Source organism: Leptonychotes weddellii, chromosome 7, assembly GCF_054177405.1.
Source record: "Leptonychotes weddellii isolate Sample4059 chromosome 7, ASM5417740v2, whole genome shotgun sequence".
In the NCBI taxonomy this organism is placed as follows: Eukaryota; Metazoa; Chordata; class Mammalia; order Carnivora; family Phocidae; genus Leptonychotes; species Leptonychotes weddellii.
The window spans coordinates 121267655-121292219 of NC_138375.1; the positions used below are offsets into that span (position 1 = coordinate 121267655).

The window sequence follows — 24565 nt, forward strand, 5'->3', positions numbered from 1 at the left end:
CGTCCTGGGATCGAGTCCCACATTGGGCTCCCTGCTCTGCGGGGAGCCTGCTTCTCCCTCTCCCACTCCCCCTGCTTGTGTTCCCTCTCTCGCTGTGTCTCTGTCTGTCTAATAAATAAATAAAATCTTTAAAAAAAAAATAAAAATAAAAAATAAACAGTCTGAGGATTTGAAATGTTCATATGGGAACATGGCCACTCTTTAGATAATTTTTTTTTTTTTTTAAGATTTTATTTATTTGACAGACAGCTGACCCACAGGACCCAAAATGTCTTGGAACAATTCCGTAGGCAGAGCTTTTAGCTACCCACAAGGGACATGAAGTTACAAGAGTCCCTGTGCTCAGCGACGACCAAAAAGCCTGAGGTTCCCATTTCCAGTTCTCACATTGTCATCCCAGTCCAGGTGGAGTTGACCTGTTCAGGGGTCATGTCTAGCGTAAGTCATGCTGTGTCCCTGGAGCCTTGTTGATATTCCAACATTTACCAGGCAACCAGGGCAGCAGAACCAGAGAGTTAACCCTCGTCAGAGAGGCTCATGCAGTATGGGAGATGGTTTGGTGAACGCCTAGGTGCAAAGCAGAATCCCCACCCTTGAAGAATAGTCCGTCTCCTTGTGCAGACAGTAGATACACCCTAAGTCCCTGGAAGAAATTGTACAACCTGACATCTGGTCTCAAACACGACTACTGCATGTGTGATCCTTGATGGACAGGAAAAAAGAGTATCGCTATCAGGGACATTTTGGGGGACAATTGGAGAATATATGTATAACAGATCTTTTTTATGGAAATGGGTATAGGGTTTAGATTTTTTTGTGCAATTTAAATTAGAAAGTTGCTGGAAGGTTAGGGTGATGGATGAAAAGAGCCTTGGCTCTCTCTGGGCCCGAATGCCTCAGGACGCTCAAAATGAATGAAAGAACCCAATGTCAGAGAAACCAGGATCACTGGAGCCCTTTTTTACAGCTCATTGTCAGATTTAAGTGGCATTGAACTGTGTTTAACTCAAATAACGTTAAGTTGTAGGATAATGTTTAAGAAAAAGCTCTGCTGGCCCACAGTGCTCTAGCCTGGAGGCTGCTGATATTTCTGGATTCAAGGATTTGGTGCGAGGCCAGTGGGCACTAGTCTTGAACTTGCTTAGGTGCTGCCGGCAGGTCCAGCCCCCTCTGCTCTGTCTCCTCAGTGGCTCCTCTAAGTTTGGGGCCTGTTCCCTGTTTCATCCTCAACCACTTCCCTGGCTGTGGTATCTCTTTGCAGCGATCTGTTGAACCTTCTCATTTGCTGATGGGGACCACCTTTCCTTTTCTTCGTTTTTCTAGGTTATGGTCCTTATTCCTTTTTATGTCTTTCCCTCATTTTAATGGACTTGGGGCAAGAGACCAAAAAAATGCCCTATGATCAGTCTGCCATCTTGAATCCAGCCATGTGTTCAGAGTTGGGCAGAAAATCTTTGCAGACAATGAACACTTGAGCTACCTGATCAGTGCATTGTGTCTTTTACTTTTTTGCATGTATTTTTCTTTTTTCTTTTAAGAGAGAAGTGGTGGGGGGCAGGGAGGGACAGAGAGGGGGAGAGAGAATCTTAAGCAGGCCCCACACCCAGTGTGGAGCCTGATGCAGGGCTGGATCTCCCAACCCTGAGATCATTACCTGAGCTGAAATCAGGAGTTGGACGCTTTACCGACTGAGTCACCCAGGTGCCCCATGTATTTTTCTTCTTAAGATTTTAGGGAAAATAAGTTGTACTTTTAAGGTGTTGGAAAATCTTGCGTCTAATATGTCAGGTGACATCCAGGCCTGCGTGTTTGGGGCGGGAGGTAAGGGATGGGGGAGAGAGTCGCAACAGGAAAGTCAGGTGGTGGGAAATTATTCCTAGTTTAAAAAAACCCTTAGAAATGAAATTGTTCCCTTTCTTAGAAATTGTTTTTCCCTTTCTAGGATAATAGCCAAAGTCCTGGAGGACAACCAGCTGCCTGGTGCGATCTGTTCCCTGACCTGTGGTGGAGTGGACATCGGGTAGGTCAGTGGGCCCAGAGCAGCTTTCTGTTGAAGGACTCCGGGTCGATTGGTTAGGATCATCTTTATTAGAGTAATGAAATCCAGGACAGCTGAGGAGGGGAGAGGGGTTTTTTCGGATCGTTATTATCACATACCTCATTGGGCTTTGCTTTATTGGAGGATGAGTAAGAATTATCTTTTTAATTGCCCAGAGCTAGTTTTGTGAGGTGTTTATAGCCTAAAATAAGAAACCCCTGTAACTTTGGGAAGTCTGTGGCTTCCTGCCACTTAGTTCGTAGAGGTGCTTACTTAGAAAACAAAACTGTGGAATTTGAGTCTGGTGTCTCACTCCTTCAGCTGAGAACCTGTCCTGTTGTCTAGGTCCCTCAGCTGAACAAAAAAGGGACCTCTTCGGGGATATGGCATCTTTTAAAATATGTATTGTTTTTAGAAAATGGCTATATAATTCACATACCATAAAAATTCTCTCTTTAAAAAGGTACAATTGAGTGGTTTTTAGAATATTCACAGTGTTGGGGCACCTGGGTGGCTCAGTTGGTTAAGCGACTGGCTTCAGCTCAGGTCATGATCCTAGGGTCTGGGATCGAGCCCCCGCATCAGGCTCCCTGCTCAGCTGGAAGCCTGCTTCTCCCTCTCCCACTCCCCCTACTTGTGTTCCCTCTCACGCTGTCTCTCTCTCTCTGTGTCAATTAAATAAATAAAAAAATCTTTAAAAAAAAAAGGAATATTCACAGTGTTGTGCAACCGTCACCGTTATTGTCTTCGAGAACATTTTCATTATACCAAAAAGGAACCTCCTCCCCATTAGCGCTCACTTGGCATTCCCTCCCTTCCCCCTAGCAACCACTCATCTACTTTCTGTCTCTATAGATGTGCCTTTTGGAGGACATGTCATGTAAATGGAATCCTACAACATGTGGGCTTTGTGTCTGGTTTCTTTAACTTAGCATGGTATCTGAGCCTCTTCTTATGCCGGGACCTATAATTGCCCTGATCCATGATGAAAGTTGAAGTTACTACTACTGGCCTAGACTTCAATTAGGTGTGCTCTCATCGGAGTCAGGCCTGATTTGGTTGACACGTTGGTCTCCCTCCTTCACTTACCATGCTACTCCACTTACTGGTCAGTCTCAAAAAGGAATAATACATTGGTCCTTTTGATAGAAATGAGAAGATATTAGGAAATACAACTTCTACAGGTAGAGTACCTAGTGAAATACCATCTACATGTCATTTACAACATTGTAACAAAAGACCTAGTCTTTTGTGCTCTTTGAGCATCCAGTCCTTCACATGGGTCTTAGACCAGCTCAGATGGAGGAGTGTTTGCAGGCGTGCCTTAAGTAACAGCCTCTCTGAGTATCAGCGCTCATGTTTGCTTGGCTGAACCTGGGGACATCTGCATGCATTATCCCATCAAGCTGTCCCAGCCCTACGGTTAGTCTCATGCTGTGGCTGATCTGCTTGGCCCATACCAAGCCCTTTGAAGCCCAGAACCCAGAGCCAAGAGATTTGGATCTATAGTGTTTGGTCTATATTTCTTAGAGGTAACTGGAAATCCTAGCACAGTCTTTATTTAAAGTGAGCTTCCATGAGAGATACTTAGGATGTTTCCCTATAGTGTTCAGACTTTTAATTCTTTTTTTTTCTTAAGATTTTATTTATTTATTTGACACAGAGAGAGAGAGCACAAGCAGGGGAGTGGCAGGCAGAGGGAGAGGGAGAAGCAGGCTCCCCACTGAGCAGGGAGCCCGATGCGGGACTCGATCCCAGGACCCTGGGATCATGACCTGAGCCGAAGGCAGCCGCCCAGCGACTGAGCCACCCAGGCGCCCTTCAGACTTTTAATTCTTAAAGGAATTAATAGTTTAGGAGTCTGCAACATAATTGGGGTGCTCACCAAGGAAATACTAAGGTTATGATGTATAGGAAAGACTTTCATCCTTTATTTTTTTAAATATTTGAGAAAGAGAAAGCATTCAAGAGTGAGTGGGAGAAGGGACAGAAGGAGGGAGAATCCTGAAGCAGACACCCCACTGAGTGTGGAGCCCGATGTGGGGCTAGATCCCAGGACCCTGAGATCATGACCTGAGACGAAACCAAGAGTCGGCAGCTTAACGAACTGAGCCACCCAGGTGCCCCAGGACTTTCATCCTTAACAGTGTCCTCAAGGTGATTTCTGTTTACACAGAGCTCCCAAACCAGGTTAGCCTGTTGGACTGTATGGTTCTGCTTGTGAAAATCTAGTTCATTTTCATGAAGACCTTCCCTCGCACTCTTGGGATAGACTTACTGTATTGTGATGAGGAATCGTGTCAGAGTGCTCTGGCCTGGTGCCAGTAGGTGGCGCCATTGCTGGGCTTCTCTGCCTGGGTGACCTTGTTTATTCCCCTGCAGCACAGCAATGGCCAAAGATGAGCGGGTGAACCTGCTGTCCTTCACCGGGAGCACCCAGGTGGGAAAACAGGTGGCCCTTATGGTGCAGGAGAGGTTTGGTAAGTGTTGGCTTTCTCATGAGCATTGCTATTCCCTCCTCTATGGATATGAAATCTCAAAGTTGGGTTTTTCTCCTTTCGGTGGGGACGCCAGCCATGTTTATTTGAATGTCCAAGTAAAAGAGAAAAGGGATACAGTTATGAATGGGGAGACTGCAAACTTAAGAGCATAATTTGGAAAAGCATGTCATTTTCCCCCTAAATGACCAAAGCGAAATCCTATCAAGATAATGCATTTCTTGATTTCTATCGGAAGTGTTTGGCAAATTAAAAACAGAAAAGTCACACTTTAAATAGGTGCAGGGATTGACAGGACCTAGAGTGAATATGGAATGGAAGACTTAAGTCTGTTCTTCTCCTTTCACATTTTACGTATATATGACTGACAAGGGTTGTAGGCACAGAATTTTGCGTGCTCCACTTTACGGCTTCTTAAAGAAGTTTTCAGAGATAATATTGACTGTCGGTTTTTGGCGATTTTGCTGAATTTTGACTAACCCTAGCCTAAAATGAGACTTGACTACTAAATCTGCCAGGTGTTTTGCTATAAAGGTGTTGCTTTTATTTGTTTATTTTCCCCATCCCGAAGGCATTGCCATTTATTTATTTATTTATTTATTTATTTATTTATTTATTTATTTATTTATTTATTTATATATATATATATATATATATATATATATATATATAAGTAGGCTCCATGCCCAGCATGGAGCCCAGTGCAGGGCTTGAACTCAAGACCCTAAGATGAAGAGTCAGATGCTTAACCAACTGAGCCACCCAGGCACTCCAGGTGTTGCTTTTAAACAGGAAGTTTACAAACCATTAGAGCTATTAAGTAAGGTCAGGTTGCAGGATTCACGATCACTATACAAAAATCACTTGTATTCCTATATCTTAGCAATGAATAACCTGGAAATGAAATTCTGAAGACAGTTGCGTTTACAGTAGTGTCAAAAAGAATAAAATACCTTTTTTTAAGAAAGATTTTATTATTTATTTGGGAGAAAGAGCACAAGCAGAGGGCAGGAGCAGAGGGAGAAGCAGATTCCCTGTTGAGCGGGGAGCCTGATGCGGGCTGAATTTACAACCCAAGCCGAAGGCAGACGCTCAGCTGACTGAACACCCAGGTACCCCTAAAAGAATAAAATACCTAATAATCAATTAAACAGGGGCACCTGGCTGACTCAGTAGGTAGAGCATGCAACTCTTCATCTCTGAGTTGTGAGGTGGAGCCCCACATTGGTGTGGAGGTTACTTAAAAATAAAATCTTAAAAAAAAAAATTAACAAAAGGAGGTGAAGTCTTTCACACAGAATACTACAAAGTATCGCTGAAGGAAATTAAAGATCTAAGTAGATGTAAAGACATCCCATTTTCACTTTCTGGAAAACTTAGTATTGTTACAGCCTAAGAGCAATACTGCCCAAGTAATCTACAGATTGATTGCAGTCCCTTTCAAAATGTCACCTGGCTTCTGTGCAGAAATCGACAGGCTGATCCTGAAATTTAGATGAACTGTGGAGGACTCAAAGCGGCTGAAACAGTCTTGAAAAAGAACAAATTTTGAGGACCCATACTTCCTGATAACACAACTTGGTACAAAAATACAGTAATCAAGATGATGTATTGGCATAAGGATAGACGTCAAGATAAGTGGAATAACAGTGAGAGTCCAGAAATACACCCTTCCAGTTATGGTCATTTGATTTTTGATAAGGGTGCCAAGACATTTCAACGGAGAAAGAGTAGTCTTTTCAACAAAGGGTGCTGGGACAACTAGATATCCATGTACATAGGTATGAAATTAGACCCCTACTTCATCTTACACACAAAAAATAATATTCCGAAGACCTGAACGTAGGAGCCAGAACTGTCAAACTTATAGAAAAAAATAGAGGAATAGTCAAGGCAGTGGTTTCTTGGATATGATACCTAAAGCACAAGCAACAAAAGATTAAGTAGACTTCATCAAAAATAAAACTTCGGTGCTTCCAAAGAAACTTAACAAAAAGGTGGAAAGAGAAACCTACAGAATGGGAGAAGATATTTGCAAATCCTTTTTTGATGAGAGATTCGTATCTAGAATAAATAAAGAACTCTTAAAATTCAACAATATAAAGCACAACCCAATTAAAAAATGGGCAAAGCTTTTGAATAGATAACTTGTTCGAAGATCCACACCTGGCCCAAGAAGCTTGTCCCGGCGTGCTCAAGATCATTAATCCTGCTGCTTCCATGAGCAGATTCATCTCTTCCTTCTCCTTTCCCCTTCTTCTTACTCAAAGCTATAGTTGGTTATTCTCTCTTAAGTAGTAGTTTAGTGGAAGGATTACAGTCTTCAGAAACACGTATCCATCTGCCGTCAGTTATAGGTTCTTTCCTTGGAGAGGGTTGGTGGTTATGAGTCTAATTAGGGAACATGCAGAGAAGTAGGAGGATACGGAATGTATAGGTCCCTTCTCTGCGGTGTGTCCGTTGAAGCCGGGCCGCAGGATCCCACGTTAGGTGCAGATTCCGCTGTTGCCTTCCTTTTCTTAGCAGGTAGCATCGTCCTCCTCTGTAGCCAGCCAAGCTATCATTAAATCCTCTGTTGTAGTAAAGACTACGGCTGATAAGTAGCAGTTACTTCTGGTCATGACAGCCCCATCTCCTTATAATGTCCCCTGGGTGCTTAACTGTTTCAGAGCATTGGAGAGAGAACATATTCTCCTGCTGCCCCATGTGCTCCTGATATCAAATAAGTAGTGTTTATTTACATAGAAGCGGATTTTAAAGGGCATTTAAGGAAAGATATTCAAAAGATCAGCAGTAAACACAGCCCTAAAGTCGAGGCACATCTCTGTTCTTTATTGCTGAGGTGTGTAAGGTAAGAATGGTGTTCGTAGACGTTCGTAGGCTGCTGTGTAACTTTCCTGGAATGTAAGTTGGCATGTTTATCAGGAGCTCTAATAGACCTACCCTTTGGCCCTGACTGAACTAGATAATCAAGAGGTTGATGATCAATAATCAATATTATCCAACACGGGAGCAGGAGCTAAGTAAAATTTGTTCCATAGTATGCAGTGATATTTTTAAACAGCTCTTAACAACTTAGGGGGAAGGTGTAAGAGCAAATTAGTTCCTATGATGTCAAGAAAATATAAATGAACAGGAGAGAGATTTGAAGGCACTGTATCAGATGATGAGGAGAGATTTCATGGTAACTCAGGAGCCATAGCTTTCTGCCTATTTGATACTTTCTGATTTAAATTTTTTAAAAATTTCTTAACTTTTTTTATTGTGGTAAAAGAAACATGTGTGTATATATATATTTATATATATAGTATATAACAAAATTTATCATTTAAACTATTTTAAGTGTATACTTCTGTGTCATTAAGTACATTTTCATTGCTGTGCAACCCACCATCCCTCTCCAGAACTTTTTTGTTTTCCCAATTTTATCCTCATTAAAAACGAACTCCCCAGTTCTGCCATCCTCCAGCCCTTGGCAACCATCATTCTGCTTTCTTTCTCCATGGATTTGACCAGTCTGAGAACCTCCTATGAGTAGCGTCACCACCCGGTATTTGTCCTTCTGTGGCTGGCTGGCTTTACATAGCATGTCTTAAAGGTGGTGGCATGTGTCATAATCTTCCTTTTTAGAGCTGGATAATATTTTTGTTTATTTGCTCATTTTTTGATGGACCCTTGGGTTGTTTCCACCTTTTAGCTATTGGTTAAGGACCCAGAAGTAGATTGCTAGGTCATATGGTAATTCTCTGTTTAATATCTTGGCAAATTACACAATTTCCCAGACTTACAGTTTCAGGGGGTATAATTTCACAATGAGAGAAAAGTTACAAGACTAACACAAGGAATTCCTGTATACCTTAAATGAAATTCACCCAATGGCTTCTGTGTTGCCCCATTTATCATTTTCTCTCTCCAACATGCACGCACGCACATAAACTGTGGGTGCTTATTGGTTTATTTTTAACCTTTGAAGAAATGCTGGAAACATTGTGTTTCTTTACCACTAAATATTTTAGTGTATATCTTAGGAGTACGGACATTGTGCCATATAAGCTTGGTACAGTATGAAAATCAAGAAGTTTGACATGGATGCAATGCTCATGCTACATTTGGAATCTGAAAATAAATTAAGAACGTAATTGAAATAGGCTGTGATTTCAGGCCGTCTTGCAGTGTGCGTTAAATACTGAAATGGGCTTTAATGTGTGTTTGTGTTTTTAAAGGGAGAAGTTTGTTAGAACTTGGAGGAAACAATGCCATTATTGGTAAGGCTGCCTTTCATTTATTTTCTGTTCAGAATAGCTTTGGTAGCCACGGTGAACATAAAGAACTCATATAGAAACTCATCCTTCCTCTGTTGTGTCCTTCTAAGACATAAGTTTGGCTTTCAGGATTTACTTGTGAGACAGGACACAAAGGTTTGAGGGCAGAGATGACTAGGAGGGACAGGTATTCATGTTGGAAAACGCTACTTGGGGCTTAGAGCTTGTGCCCGAGACTTTCTGGTGCGGCATGGTTTCTTTCTTTTCCTTCTCCTGCTTTCTGAAAACTGCCCACATGTTTCTCTAGAATAAGTAATTCTTACACAACTTCCTGATTCCTTTATATTTAAAAAAATTAGCTTGTCTGTAATGACATATTGAGTGCTTTTATACTGGGAAGGAGTCCTTCCTTAAAGCATTGCATCGTTTACCTGTAGGCTTGGAGTTGACTTGATTGTCTTTTTCGGTTGTTGGGCACAGAAGGAAAGAGGCTACCAGCCTATTCTGGATAATGGACATCAGTAGGGTGATTGCTTGATAGAAGCATGGATTTTGTGATAAAAAGCAAAATTTGGTAATTTGCATATTGCCGTCATCATCGTCATGTGTAAATGCCTATATATTTGTGGTGTGCACCAGAAATTTAAAAAGACTGTGGTGATGGCTTTATTCTGGTTGAACCCATCTGGTTAAAGAGCGTTCATTCAAAAATATAATTAGCATTTAGCGAGCGCTGGGTTTCACAGATACTGTGTTCAGCTCTTTCATCTGAGTTATTTCCTTTAATCCCCACAGTAATCCCATGAGGTACCTACCATTATTAATCTCCTTTGACATCTGTACTGGGGTAAAGACCTTAGAGCTCATTATTCTGCTCTTATGTAATCCTCCCTGGAAGAAAAGTTGCCCCCGTGATGTGAGCATGCTTCTAGCACAAGGGAAATGCTGATAGTCTATTACTGAGCTTTCGAGGACATCACTTAGTACCAGTTAGCAAGTCTACTTGGCGACACTGATGGGTATCTGCTTTGTCTCTCTAAGCCTTTGAGGATGCGGACCTCAGCTTAGTTGTTCCATCGACTCTCTTCGCAGCAGTGGGGACAGCTGGGCAGAGGTGTACCACTGCGAGGCGCCTGGTGAGTGTGTCTGCGAGGGCACATGACGTCGGATGACGTTGTCTTCAAACCCCACTTAGGATCACATTGTCCTGTTAGGAAGTACTGCTAGAAAAATGTATTCTGCAGACGTGGTTGGCACATCTGTGGTCCTGTTACTCTCTTCCTTGCTCAAGGCAGATGGTGCTGATCAACCAGGGACTCTGCCTCCTCCTCCACCCCAAACTAAAAGTGGACTCAGGCTCATTGATTGGAGTTCGACTGGGGAATGAGACCTGTTTTCAGTCTTAAACCTAGAACAATATGGACAAAGTCCAATGTCACTTAGAGAATAAAATCAGCTAAAAGTTTAGAGAATTTGCAAATCATTTGCTGAAACATAGCCTTGGTTTTTTCATAAAAACACTTTAAGTAGTAAAATATTATTAAGATTTTAATTTTGGGCCTGTAAGTCTGGTATTAGATCTAGACTTGATATGGCATGGTTTATTGAAAAGCAGACGACTTTGTTTGTTGTCTCTGTATGAATATGTAGTCTGCACACAAATGTACAGAACACATCAGTATTAAGAGCATTCAGGGAGGATGTGGTTTAGCATCCGTGTGTGGGGTTTGGAAGGTTTAATCTCCATACTTAGATTTGAGCTAGATTTCAGTTTTGTGTGGGATACAACCCTGATGTTCATGACTTTGTGTTTTTATTCTCACCCATAGTGAGAATGAACCAATTCTTTATAAGGTTGACATAATGTAAATTAGAATAAAAGATACCTGGAAAGTAAGTCTCCTTTTTCTGTAACTTTTCATATTCATTTTTCATGTATTTTACAACAATTGATTATCTGTATTTCCTTCGTTGTTCCATAGTTGAAGCTCTCAAAAAAAATCTGAGATAGGATGTTCATAGAACATTTACAAAGTACTGAATTTGTTTGCTTTAAACATTTACTACGCTAACGCTAAGACAGAAATCGGTACTCCAAAAGATAATCACATGGTAAAATTTGAAATGAGATGGAAGTCAAGCGTTTGTCTATTCGGCTGAGTTTTACTTTCCTTTGTGTGTTGGGGCAAGTGTACATAATCAGGCTTTATATTTAGTGTTAAATGTTAGAGGATGTTATTAGTCACTGCCCAGATTGGTTTCCATAGGGACAGTTAATGGTATGTAGAAAAATCCATTCCAGTACTGTGGACCTCTCCATGACTGTCAATCCATTTGTTATATGGAGACCAACCCAGAGAATGGATGGCTTGACAAGTTCATTTCTGTCGGTGGGAGCAGAGCATGGAACTTACATCTTACCTCGAGTGAGTCCAAGGGCGGTCCTCCTGGTTGAGGCCTCCCTCCCGAGCCCTACTTGGCCTGAGGCTAAGGGCGTGTTACACAGCATCAGTAGGCCGACTATTCTGCTATGATGTCGAGTCACCACAGGGACAGGTAAACCTGAGGTTCTCTGGTAATTAAGATGTCAAACACTCTAGAACCAAAACAGGCTTAATTGATGTGTGAAGCTTGGCCAGATGGGTCCTTAGAAACTTGATAAAGACATCGCCTAAAATTTTTTTCTAACATCCACCAAGTGGAAATTATTTTGCCTTAATGTAGTTAATATTAGAATTAGAAATTATCTAATACTTTATTTGCTTATGTTTTCAGAGGTCATAGTGTTTAAAAACCATTATGAGTTGTAAATCAGTACAATTATGGAAAGTTTCACATTGTTAACAAATTTGTACGTTTGACTATTCTCCTGAATGTTTCTTTTTTCACTTAGTTTTTACACGAAAGCATCCATGATGAAGTTGTAAATAGACTTAAAAAGGCCTATGCACAGATCCGTGTGGGGAACCCATGGGACTGTGAGTATCTGGTTTATTTCAAAGATGTTCGTTTTTAACAACTGGTCTTACCAGTGTTTCTGATCTCATACTTGCTGTTTTTCCTTTCCTGAGAGGCCTGAGGACATAAGAAGCAGGGTTATTGGGCACTTGGGGTGTCACGTCCGCTCCTAGCTTAGGATCCTCAGTGCTTGATGTCAGCTGGTGGGTGAGCTTAGGATGTGGTGTTCTGATGGGATGACTCGGATGAGCTTTTCTCTCTTCACTTTTAAAACTCCCGTGCAAGCCACGAGCATCCTCGTGGAAGGCTGCAGGAGTCACCTAGCTGACTTGCCTGCTTCCACTTCTGCCTTCCAGAGAAGCCAGAGTGATTTTTTTTTTTTTAATGTAATTAGATGACAAATCACATTCCTGCTTCCTACATTCCAGTGACTGCTAACTGCTCCAGCTAAAACCTGGATTCCTTCCCAGTCCCTCTGGATCCGGCTCACAGTCTCTCATGATGGGACCTCTGCCTCCCCCTCTTACCCACCGTGACTCCTGTGTACCATTTGCTCCTTTGCTCCCTGAGCTCCAGCTTCTCCATCCTTCTCGCGGAGCTCCGAGTGTCCCAGGCTCCATCCTGCTGCCCTTTCCATTGGAAATGCTCTTCACCCCGCTTTTCCCATGCCTGATGCTCTTAAGGTGCCACCTCCTCACTGAGGCGTACCTGAATCCCCTTCTTCCTCTGTCCCCTGGTCCCCTTTAAGGCTCTGCATTCCAACAGCATCCGTCTCTTCCCATTGAATTCCACAGCAGCTTCTGAGCCTGTGAAGTTTTTAGAGAATGATCTCATGGTCATGAATAAATGGAGCTTACGTTTTTGTTTTTTTTTTTTAAAGATTTTATTTATTTGACAGAGAGAGGGAGGGAACACAAGCAGGGGGAGTGGGAGAGGGAGAAGCAGGCTTCCCACTGAGCAGGGAGCCCGATGCGGGGCTTGATCCTAGGACCCTGGGATCGTGACCTGAGCCGAAGGCAGACGCTTCACTGACTGAGCCACCCAGGCCCCCCGGATCTTAAATTTTAATGCAGTGCTCTGATTCTTTGATAGCCATTCCTTTAACCCAGGGGTTGACGGATTTGGCCTGCCCCCTGTTCATGTAGAGAAACTTTGTCAGGACACAGCCCCACCCCCTGGTTTCCGTGTCTTCTGTGGCTACTTTTGCCCCCCTTGCAGAGATGAGTGGTTGTGGTAGAGACCATATGTCCTGCAGAGGATTCAGTATTTCCTGTCGTTTTACTGGGAAAGGTTGCGGACTCCTGCCCTACACTGGAGGGCTGTATGAAGAGATGGGGCTGTCCATTGGGAGAGCTCGTCTAACAATAAAATGATGCCATTCAGGGTGAGATTAAGAGCATTCCTTTTTCTGTGCAGCTAATGTTCTCTATGGGCCACTCCACACCAAACAGGCAGTGAACATGTTTCTGGAAGCAGTGGAGGAAGCAAAGAAAGAAGGTGGCACCGTGGTCTATGGTGGCAAGGTAATGACACCTGAGCTTAGTAGTGACACATTTTTGCTTCCTTAGGCACAAGCAGGGCTCTGGGCAGATGGGTGAAGGGTCTCCTGCTGTCTTGTCTTTTCTCCATCCCTTTTATAAGGGGGGAAATCAGTGTTTTGGTGACTGAGAACATAAAATGCATGGAACACTTCTGGAAGGACGCACAGGAAACTCAGAGCCATGGTTGTTGAATTGAGTCCCTGGGAATGTGTATGGAAGGGGGACCTCCTTTTCCTGGGACAGTAAAAGACTTTGTGTTCAGAGCAGTCAGAATCCGTATTTAGTGGTTGCTTTTAAAAGGCAGGGTATCAAAAACGGGATCCTAGGTAGTTTGGCCATAATAGGCATCTTTGCTGCCAGCATTTTTACCAAAAACATTATTGTTGCATAACTAATTGGTTATAAAGGCAATTTTGGCATAAAGGGTAATGAGAATAATGAGCATAACTGGTTGGCTGTTTGTTTGGTCAGTATGTTAGTCTAATCAGTGGATTGACAGTTGGGTTTCATTTCTCCATTGATGTAGTATTCCCATTTTTATACTATATAAATCTTAGCCCTCATGATGGTCTATGCAGTGGTGCAGAGTTTTGAACTCCTTTCCCACAGAACCATGGACTTTGCATTTCCCATAGAACTTTGAAGTGTCTGTCAACGGATACGTGAGAACATGCCAAGGACAAACAACGGTGTAGAAGACTTTCATAGCGCAATACAAAGCTCAGTTAGAAATATGCATCCTGGTATTTAGAAACTGATAACCTCTCTTAACAAAGGAAGAAATTTCAGCAAAAAAAAAAGAAAAACGAGGAGTCAAATCAATAAGCAAGAAAATGTGTAATACTATAAATGAGAGATTTTGAAGACAAGTAATTAAGTACAATCCACAAAATCAGTTATTTGGACAGTATTGACTAACCTACAGGTTTTTTTTTCTTTTTAAGAATTTATTTCAGAGAGAGAGCACGAGCGGGGTGCGGGAGGGGCAAAGAGAGAGGGAGAAGCAGACTCCCCACAGAGCAGGGAGCCCCCCACGCGGGGCTTGATCCCACGACGCTGAGATCATAACCTGAGCCAAAGGAAGACGCTTCACTAACTGAGCCACCCAAATGCTCCACTGGGTCATTAAAACAATAGAAATTCACTTTGCTCATAGTTCTTGGGACTGAGTCTAAAGTCAGGGTGCTGGCAGGGTTGGTTTCTGGTGAGGCCTTTGTTCCTGGCACACAGACCATGCACACGGCCTCCTTCTCAGTGTCCACGCATTGAGTGTGGAGAGAATAAGTCTCTGGTATCTCTTTCTCTTTTTGTAAGGACTCTATTCTGTCAGATTCGGGCCCCACCCATGTGACCTCATTTAACTTTAATTACTTGCTTAAAGGTCTGTCTCCAATTTCAGTCACACTGGGGGGGTTAAGGCTTCCATGTAGGAATTTGGAGATGGGGTATAATACAGTCTTCAGACAGTATAGATGACCTGTTTTTACATTATATAAACTTTTTAAAAAACCGCCTGTCACTTTTTTTCAGTGTCACTTGCTCACGTCACATGTCACAGCTTTTGCTCCTTCACTCCTTTTTCTATTTTTCTTTGACCAACTAAGTTAGTATCAACAGGAGACAGAGAAGATTTTTGTTCATGGTGGGAAGTTACTTTGGGGAAACAATTTATCTGTATAAATGGTGTTTATTTTTTTCTCTCCTCTAAGTAGAGGGAAAGCTTGTGTCCTCTGACCCGAAGTACCAGAAAGCAAAATGCCTTCATTCTCATTACTTTATTTCTCTACTGAAGGTCATGGATCGCCGTGGCAATTACGTAGAACCGACAATTGTGACAGGTCTGGCCCACAACGCGTCCATTGCACACACAGAGACGTTTGCTCCGATTCTTTACGTCTTTAAATTCAAGGTAAAAATGGATTCTGTTTCCCTTTTCTTGAGTTTGATGTTGAAACAACTGCGAAGACGAAAGAAAATGAAGGTATATGAAATTACACTCGGTTAGCCTTTCGGGAGGTTTTAGGAAGTCACTGTGATAGTAGGAGTTTGAAGGTGAAGGCTAAACCGTGATGAGATGAACACTATATACTGTGGAACATGTCGGGCTCGCTGTCAGGGAAACCAAGGCAGGCTGAGGACCGGATTGGAATTTATGGAGACTGGCTCTCCTTCACGTGTCACCTGTTCTGAGCTGTGTAGGCCTGATGGTCAGCTTCCACACGGAAGGGACCAGATAGTCCCATAGCCTGAGTGCTGAGTATCAGCAGACAAATGAGAAGCTACATGAGCGATCTAAGACTTACAATTGTAACCTGTATCTGTGGAGAGACTGGGGGTTTTAGTAGACGGAAAGAGCTAGAGGGTCTCCTTTCCCACCGTGAGACAGGCCCAAGCCATGCCAGCAGATATTTGGCAATCGAATCAAGGTTTGAATGTGCCATGATTAATAGTTAAACTATAATAATGAGAATCACATCTTTTTGCAATTATAGTATTGCTTTTTATTTTTAAAAGATTTTATTTATTTATTTTGACAGAGCGAGAGAGAGCACAAGTAGGCAGAGCGGCAGGCAGAGGGAGAGGGAGAAGCAGGCTTCTCACTGAGTAGGGAGCCTGATGCAGGGCTCGATCCCAGGACCCTGGGATCATGACCTGAGCCGAGGGCAGACGCTGAATGACTGAGCCACCCAGGCGCCCCAGGACTGCTTTTTAAAAACCTTGATTTAAATCGTCTTAGTATTGTTTCACGTCATGTGACTAGAGAGGATAATTTTATGTTTTGTACTGTGTGTATGTGAGTGAATTCTTGAGTAAATTATTTAGTGTATCTTGCCTAATCTGTAAATTGGGGATAATATAAAACCTGTATCATTGGATGAGGATTAAATACCTAAATGCATGCAAAGTGCTTAGGTCAGTGGGTTGCATATAGTAGGAGCTCAGTAAATATTGGCTCCTAGATGTAGCAGCTTGAATGGAAGCATGTCCTCATCTCTGTTTCTCAGAGTACAGGTAAGGGAAAACCCCGCAAAGCTGTGTATAAGAGAAACAATTAGTAAGAGATGGAGATTTTGGTTTACTTTTATGCACTGAAATTATACTGGTACATCTCATGAAATGTACCATCGTGAACTTTGACCTGAACACTGCGTCCTCTAACATCTTCCATTGTCTGTCCTTTCAGAATGAAGAAGAAGTCTTTGCTTGGAATAATGAAGTGAAACAGGGACTTTCAAGTAGCATCTTTACCAAGGATTTGGGCAGAATCTTTCGCTGGCTTGGGTATAATTTGTCTATTTTGGGAATTTACATAAGCCTAATATGTGTGGTGAATGGGCTTACAAAAAAAGAAAACGAAACCATCGTAGTTGAAAGACCATTTTTGAGCATCGAGAGTCTTAGAGATTTTGTTTGGGTTTTTTTGTTTGTTTTGTTTCTTAATTTCCTGTATGTTGCTCTCAACCATGCTTCCCTTTCTACACACAGACCGAAAGGATCAGACTGTGGCATTGTGAACGTCAACATCCCCACGAGTGGGGCTGAGATTGGAGGTGCATTCGGTATGTAGAGAATCCTTTTCCATGCTAGGGGCAGCATGTTAGGTGGTCGGGGTATCATAACAGAACACCATGGCATTGGTGGCTTGGACAACAGAAACTGACGTTCTCAAGTCCAGGGTTAAGGTGTTGGCGGGGCTGGTTTCTCCTGAGGCCTCTCTTCAGTCCTTACGTGGCCTTTTCTCTGTGCCTGCCCGTACATCCCTGGTGCCTCTTCCCTTCCTAGGACACCAGTCCTATTGTTATAGGGCCGTACCTTTATGACTTCTTTTTTGGGCTTCCGACTTCTAGCTTAATTACCTCCTTGAAAGTCCTTTTGCCAAATACAGCAAAGTATTGGAAGTTAGGTTTTTAACATAGGGATTTGGGGAGGGGACACAATTTGGGCAGCAAGGGAAAAGCAGTCGTAGCTTTTAGAAAAGTTTGACCAAGAAACCGAAATAATAGAACCTGGTAAGAATCTGTTCTAACATGCTTAAGAGGAGCTTACGTGCCACATTCAGAGTGATTGTCCAAGATCCGACTTTTTATTCTCAAACACAGCATCACACTGGAGCCGGGGCCCTTAGCTTAGGATATGTGACCCCTTGAAATGGTGGCATCTCTTTTTTGGGGAGATGGTCTATGACCCAAAGAACATTAAGAACCCCTGGCTTTAGAGATAAGCCAGATTCCGTCACACGAAGAGCTCTGGTTTTTGGTTGCAAAGGGATGTGGTAAGTGTTAAACATTAGCTTTTATTTTAGATAAAATACCAACTTGTTTTTTTACACTGGGTTCTGCTTGTATTTTCTCGTGGTTAATAGTTTTTTTTTTTTTTTTTAAAGCCATTCCAACTAACAATCGTGGGTTAAGCATTACAACCAAAAATGAGGGGAAGTATAGTGAAAACAGATTACCTTGTTTATACTTACATATATGTCTGTATATGTGTAGAGGAAAACACACATGCATTAATATCTCCAACAGTTTAAATCGTTCAAGGCAGTTTTTAGTGTTTTAGCCCAGTGTTTGCTGCCCTTACTATTCAGTGTGCCGACTTTGATGAAAGGCTCCTGCTTTCCTTCAGGCTCGGCCCTGGTGGCCTGCGTGCACCAGTGTCCGTCTCTCCCCCTGCAGGCCTTTATTCCGTTTGTAGCCCACACTTCTTTGTGCACCTGACTCTTCTTCCTTGGAGCCTGCGCAAGTTATAATTTTTAAATGGGAAAGGGGGTTCTCCCACTTTTCTATTCCGGCTTCATTCCCAGCAGCAACTACTTTGAGTAAATTTACTTTTTTTTTTTTCCCCTTACTTTTTTTACTTTTTATTTATTAGTTATAAGCAATCTCTCCATCCATCGTGGGGCTGGAACTCACAGCCCTTCGATCCAGAGCGGTGTGTTCCACCAAGTGAGCCAGCCAGGTGCCCCTACTTCAGTTTTTCAAAGTAGGGTGCTTTAACTGTTTACTCTTTCTCCACTTTAGACATTATTTGTTGACCCTCTGTTAGCATAGATGAACTTTCTTAAACCTTCCTCTTCTGTGTGTGTGGCATGATGTTATCATGCTCGGTGAGGTCAAGAGGAAACCAGAGGAACCATGCTTCTCCGTGTTCTCCCCCTCAAAGTCACACACGAAGTGCTCCATTCTTCCAGCAATGGATCGGGACGACAAATGTGACATGTTATCTACCAGGAAAACTCATGAGAGACTCAGCACCCAAGGCTTTTGTTGGGGGCTGGTCACCCAGGCCTCCTTTCCCTGGCATATACCGAAACTCCAGACTCCCTGAAGGAGGAAGCAGGGGTTTAACATAAACCACATTGTTCCAAAACAGCTGAGGCCCCGTGAGACACTTTTATCATTTAGGAGAAGTTTTATGTCTGTGTAGGGAACTATTTAGCAGCCAGGTTCCCACAGGCAGCAACATTGCAAACAGACCTGCTGTGTCTTTCCTGCACAGTTTGCAATAATTTTTCCTCAGACTTTTGCAGTTGTTATTCATTTGCATTATGATTTCTGGTATCGTGGATGAAGAACCCAGTCCACTTTGATTTCCAATCTCTTTTTATTTTTTCCTATTTATGTCAGTGGAGGTCTTTGTACAAATTTTTCTTGGACATTGGGCCAGTGATTAGCTTTAGAGTATTGGGGCTCATAATTTTCAGGGCTGGGATGTTTTTGCTAGTTCTGTTTTCGTAGTATTTTTGACAAATTTTTTCCCTTCCACTTTTTCTCTCTCTCTTTTTTTAAGGTTTTATTTAGAGAGAGAATGTTGAGGGGGAGGGGCATAGGGATAGGGAGGGCGAGAATCTCAGACTCCATGCTGAGCATGACTTGGGGCTCCATCTCACGACCCTGAGATCGTGACCTGAGCTGAAACCAACAGTCAGACACTTAATCGACTGAGCCACCGAGGTGCCCCTGCTTTTTAAAGTAATCTCTGCACCCAGTATGCAGCTTGAATTTAAAACCCTGAGATCAAGAGTTGCATGCTCTACTGACTGAGCCAGCCAGGCACCCCAATTTTTCTAATTACTGGAACTATTACTTGAATGTTATCTCTTGAAGCATTGTCTATTTTTGTTATCTTTTCCCTCCTATTTTCCATCTTTTTTTTTATATGGGAGATTTCCTCATTTTTTTTTAAAGATTTTTTAAATTTAATTTATTTTAAAGATCTATTTACTTTAGAGAGAAGAGAGAGAATGCCTGCGTGCTGGGTGAGGGGCAGAGGGAGAGGGAGAGAGAGAATCTCAAGGAGACTCCCCGATGAGTGCAGAGCTCAACACAGGGCTCGATCCCATGACCCTGAGATCATGACCTGAGCCAAAATCAAGAGTCGGACGCTTAATCGGCTGAGCCACCCAGGTGCCCTTAGGATTTTGTTTTTAAGTAATCTCTATCCCCAACGTGGGGCTCAAACTCACAATCCCGAGATCAGGAGTCGCACACTGCACGGACTGAGCCAGCCAGACACCTGCTCAGATTTTTCTTCTAGCTCTTCTGTTGAGTCTTTTCTCCTGTGCTGTTACTAAAAACACCACCAAGACTTGTGCTTTGATGGCACGTTGTACATAGTATCCTTTTCTTGTTTTATGGACTCATTACCTTCTTATGATATAAGGACATTCATGTTATATTTCAGAATATTATAAAAGCAGTGTATATATGTTGTTGAAAATTGTGTATAGCTAAGCTTAAATGAGAAAGTTATATTTCCACTGTCCAGAAGTTTCCCATCTTAATATCTGGTCTAATGGTAAGGTTGGTTTTCTTTTGTTTCTGGCAAATTTGTTGCCTCTTTATTCCTTTTGGGGTTTTTTTTTTCCCCCTCTTAGTTCTTTTTTCCTGTTTATTTGGTCTCTGTCTTTTGTTTGTAGAGGAGATACTCTGAGCTAAATGGGAGCTCATTGGTCAGGTAGCTCTGGTCTCCTTTCGGTGTGTTTCTCTCCGTGCTCCCAAGAAGAGGCTGCACCCGGAGAAACTGCTCACGACCTGTGAACTTCTTGTGTATTTGTCTAGGAGGAGAAAAGCACACTGGAGGTGGCCGGGAGTCTGGTAGCGATGCCTGGAAACAGTACATGAGAAGATCCACTTGGTAAGAAAAGGCTTTGGGAGGGTGGGTTTGAGCTTCGAGCCATTGGAATGTGCTTTTCCGTGCGGCTTCACTTCAGTTTGGTTTTGTAACGAACTGCAGCTGTCCCCTCCCAGGGCATCCATCCTGTACTGTTACTTGTCTCCCTTTTTTGTCCCATTTCAGCTAGTGCCCAGGGCTCGACTGTGAAACTGTCTCGGTGGTGGTTTCTGTCTGGAAACACCAGAGGAGCAGGACATTGGAAGGTCAACTAGTAGGAGAGAGTGGGAGAAGCTGTACTTTCAGTTTTCTCCTTGGGTGGGGCCACCACCCTTGCAGATGGTAGGAGCAGTAGCAGAGGGGAGGTGTGCAGGGCCCCTGCAGGCCACAGGAGTGAGCATGGCTCGTGACGGTGCATTAGCTCGTTTACCCAGCACACCGGTGGCTAGTGAGGGAGAATTTTACTAGGGAGAATTTTACTAGGAGTTGGTTGTTCTACTTGTATGCTATTTTGGGGTTGGTTTTTTTTTTTTTTTAATACTTTATTTATTGGGAAGGTACACGAGCTGGGGGACGAGCAGAGGGCGAAGGAGAGAGAGAATCTCGAGCAGACTCACGCTGAGCGCAGAGCCTGATGCAGGGCTGGATCTCATGACCCCGAGATCATGGCCTGAGCCGAAATCTATAGTCGGACACGTAACTGACTGAGCCACCCAGGCGCCCCACTTGTATGCTGTTTTTCCTTTCCCTTAGATGGAAATATTTTTACCCAAGTGTATTAAAACAATATGTGGGTCAGGCCCATGTGATGTTATGTTATAGAAAGAACACAAGTTGAGGATCCAAGGATGCTCATCTTAGTCTCAATTTATTGCTTCTCACTAGCCCTGTAACCTCAGGTGGATTCCCAAACTTAGCCCCTTAGAGCCTCAGTGACTTGATGTCTGTCTGGAAATTCTGAGGTGCTTTTGTCTGTGCCTTAAGTCCCAGACACATGCACACTGTCCTGGTTCCCATTCTTTGTTGTTGTGGGGTTTTGTTTATTTTTGTTTGTTTGTTTCCTGGTTCCTGTTCTTTGAAATCAATTACGTTCCTTTTACTTTCCTTGCGCACCCGACATCTAGAGTGGATCCCCATATTCTTGTGCCCTGAAGACTATGAATAACATATTGGATACGTGTTTTTCCAGATTTCTGTGTTTCTCCCCTTTGTCTTTTCTCTTTTATAAAACTGGATCTGTACTAACCTTGTTTCGTATCCTAATTTTTTTTCTTTACCAACTTGTATCTCGGACATTTCACCTTGTTATGTGTATAGAAATGCTAGATTTTCTTAATGGTATAAAACATTCTATATTATGTATGTACTACCCTTCATTGAATTTGTTCATTTTTTTTTCCCCTCTAGTACCATCAACTACAGTAAGGACCTTCCTCTGGCTCAAGGAATCAAGTTTCAGTGAAGGTGACAGTAAATTGACGTTACTTCAGATTTATAGGCATTTCTTCTGAAGATGAAGAAAATTAAGATTTGCCCTGAATAAATGCATCATTTCGATTACAACAGTGGCTAGTCTCTTAACCCTCAGGCCCCAGCTAAATCAAGAGACTTATTTTTTAAAAATAAAGCTAAATTGTCATGACATAGCCATATTTAGTAAAAGGATTTTTTGTTACTAGTAGTTTGTGAGTTTAAGAATTTTTTTTTTTTAAGATTTTTTATTTATTTATTTGAAAGAGAGAGACACAGCGAGAGAGGGAACACAAGCAGGGGGAATGGGAGAGGGAGAAGCAGTCTTCCCGCGGAGCAGGGAGCCCCATGTGGGGCTCGATCCCAGGACTCTGGGATCATGACCTGAGCCGAAGGCAGATGCTCAACGACTGAGCCACCCAGGCGCCCCGAGTTTAAGAATTTTTTATTATAATTTAGAAAAAAAAAGTAGATGCAATAGGAGGAAATTGGAAAAACAGAATAGAATGGAGAAGAAACTAGAAGTCTTCTGGGTAGATGCAGGAACATCTGCTGAGTGTGAATAAAGATTGCCGTAGTGAGTATTGACTCACATTAGCCTCTAGCGTGTTTGCAGGGAGTGTGTTCGTGTTCCTTGCATGTGGGTTAGCACAGCACAGCGCCCATGTGGAATGACTTGCTCTGTATGAAATGACTAAGGGTCTTTATCACCATTATGACTTCTCTTGCTCATATTGGCTTGTGTCACCACAAAAAAGATATGCATGGTGGACATAGGTTTTGCACCTGCCAAGGACTCTGCCCGTGTCTGTGGAAATCGTGTCTGGGTTTCTTATGCAGCCTTAGACCATTTTTATAGCTATTACATTTGTGCAGTTGCCCTTGGATTTGTTCCGGGAGAATGACCACTCTGTGTGTGGCAGCATGTGTTTTTTTTGTGAAAGGAGGAAAGTTAGTTTATTCGTGGCTGAGAATCTGCCTCCTTCTCTTGGGAAACCGAGCCTTTGGAGTGGTTCAGCCCAAAGTTGCCTGTGGAGCCCACTTTGGCTCTTGAAGGTCTTCTGTCTTCCTGGCAGTCTATCCTGCCCGGCTGGGTTAGACCTGGGCAGAAGCCTTCCAAGAAGATGACATTTGTAGATAACCTAATGCATCAGGGTGTATGGAGAGATTTGGATGACTGGCAAAGAGTGGGTTGAGTTATGACGGAGAAGTAAGCAAATGAAAAAACGAAGCAATTAAAAATTTATCAGGGTGGGAAAGGTATTCATAATATGTCCCATGGCGTAGCTGGGACTAGGCTTACCAAGGCATGCTGTTGTCAACCTTGAATATTAATTAAGTGAAATGCTGGTGATAGATACCTGTTGAGAGCATATGGGCAGGAAGAAGTTGGGGTTACATCAAAGAGGCGGACAGTTCCTGTTCTCTAGTGGAAAATCAGCAATGCCTAAAATTACAGACGTAAGAAAGACTTAAGAAAGGTTGATGGAGGGCGCCTGGGTGGCTCAGTTGGTTGAGCGACTGCCTTCGGCTCAGGTCATGATCCTGGAGTCCCGGGATCGAGTCCCGCATTGGGCTCCCTGCTCGGCAGGGAGTCTGCTTCTCCCTCTGGCCCTCCCCCCTCTCATGTGCTCTTTCATTCTCTCTCTCTCAAATAAATAAATAAAATCTTAAAAAAAAAAAAAAGGTTGATGGAGATAGGGAGGTAAATTCTGAAAGAAGTGTTGTCTCAGGAGGATAAATGGGAGGTCAGGTGTGGAGATGGGAGGGGATGGCTGTTTCTCAGAACATGTCTTAGAGAACTGTTTGAGTCTTTAAGTCAAGAGAATGTATAACTTTGATAAAAATTAAAACCCACAAAAAAGAAAATGATGTTGGAGAATGAGGTGCTTGAAATCATGCATTTCCAGCACACACACACACATGCACACACGCACTTGTATGCTCCATATTGACCTAGTTCACCTTGAAACATCTCATGAAATGATCCTGCTGAAAGCCAAATTTTCTCCATTTTTTAAAGTTCATCATAGACTGGATTATGCTATATTGAGATTATCTGTACTTTTTAAAATAAGTAGTTGCTTAAGAAAATCATGCAATTTGGGCATTAACTTTAAAAATCTTGCTATGGCTTTGTTTTGCCTTTTTTATTTTGGGTCACAATGTTTAAGTGTTTTAGCCCTGTCTTAGGGACTGTATTACTATCTGAAGAAAGTAAAGCACCATTTAAAACACTTTTAGGAATCACATGCTGACAGGCCATTGTTATTTTGTGAAATTGTGCAAGGGATTTTTGACTGAAATATTTTCTTATGTCCTGGGTTTTCCCAGGATGATATTTTTAAACAAATGTTCTAAGATATAAACTGTATCAGTGTTTGTTTTACCTTAAAATTTTTTACATTTATAATTTCTCTCTTTTAGGTTTTTAAGGAGGCTCTCCATCCTCCTGTGTATCTGTAAAAGCCGTGATATGGTGGCCAATTTTCTAGCATGCTGGGGTGACTGGCAGATCTAGTCTTACATATAGAAATCAAGTAAAACTGATTCTGAACGCTTTTTTGGAAACTAATTCTTCATAATTTTTCTACACATGTTTCTAACAACTATGAGCACATATTTTTGTTATAATGCTTATTAAAAAATTTTGTGCTTGGGGCGCCTGTGTGGCTCAGTTGGTTG

At 42.4% G+C, this 24565-nt stretch overlaps 1 protein-coding gene across 1 annotated transcript in view; it reads left to right on the forward strand.

The window, feature by feature from the left end:
• The window catches only part of ALDH7A1 (aldehyde dehydrogenase 7 family member A1), a 42999-nt gene extending 18457 nt beyond the window's left edge, over positions 1-24542 (forward strand). Inside the window, exons 8-19 of the mRNA XM_006736166.3 lie at positions 1943-2020; positions 4421-4518; positions 8760-8801; positions 9840-9934; positions 11692-11776; positions 13173-13279; positions 15090-15206; positions 16482-16579; positions 16784-16857; positions 20359-20434; positions 21818-21874; positions 24308-24542. Coding sequence (XP_006736229.3) covers positions 1943-2020; positions 4421-4518; positions 8760-8801; positions 9840-9934; positions 11692-11776; positions 13173-13279; positions 15090-15206; positions 16482-16579; positions 16784-16857; positions 20359-20434; positions 21818-21872 — 925 coding nt within the window. The 3' untranslated portion in view covers positions 21873-21874; positions 24308-24542. The remainder of the gene's footprint in view (positions 1-1942; positions 2021-4420; positions 4519-8759; positions 8802-9839; positions 9935-11691; positions 11777-13172; positions 13280-15089; positions 15207-16481; positions 16580-16783; positions 16858-20358; positions 20435-21817; positions 21875-24307) is intronic.
• Positions 24543-24565: the final 23 nt, after the last annotated feature.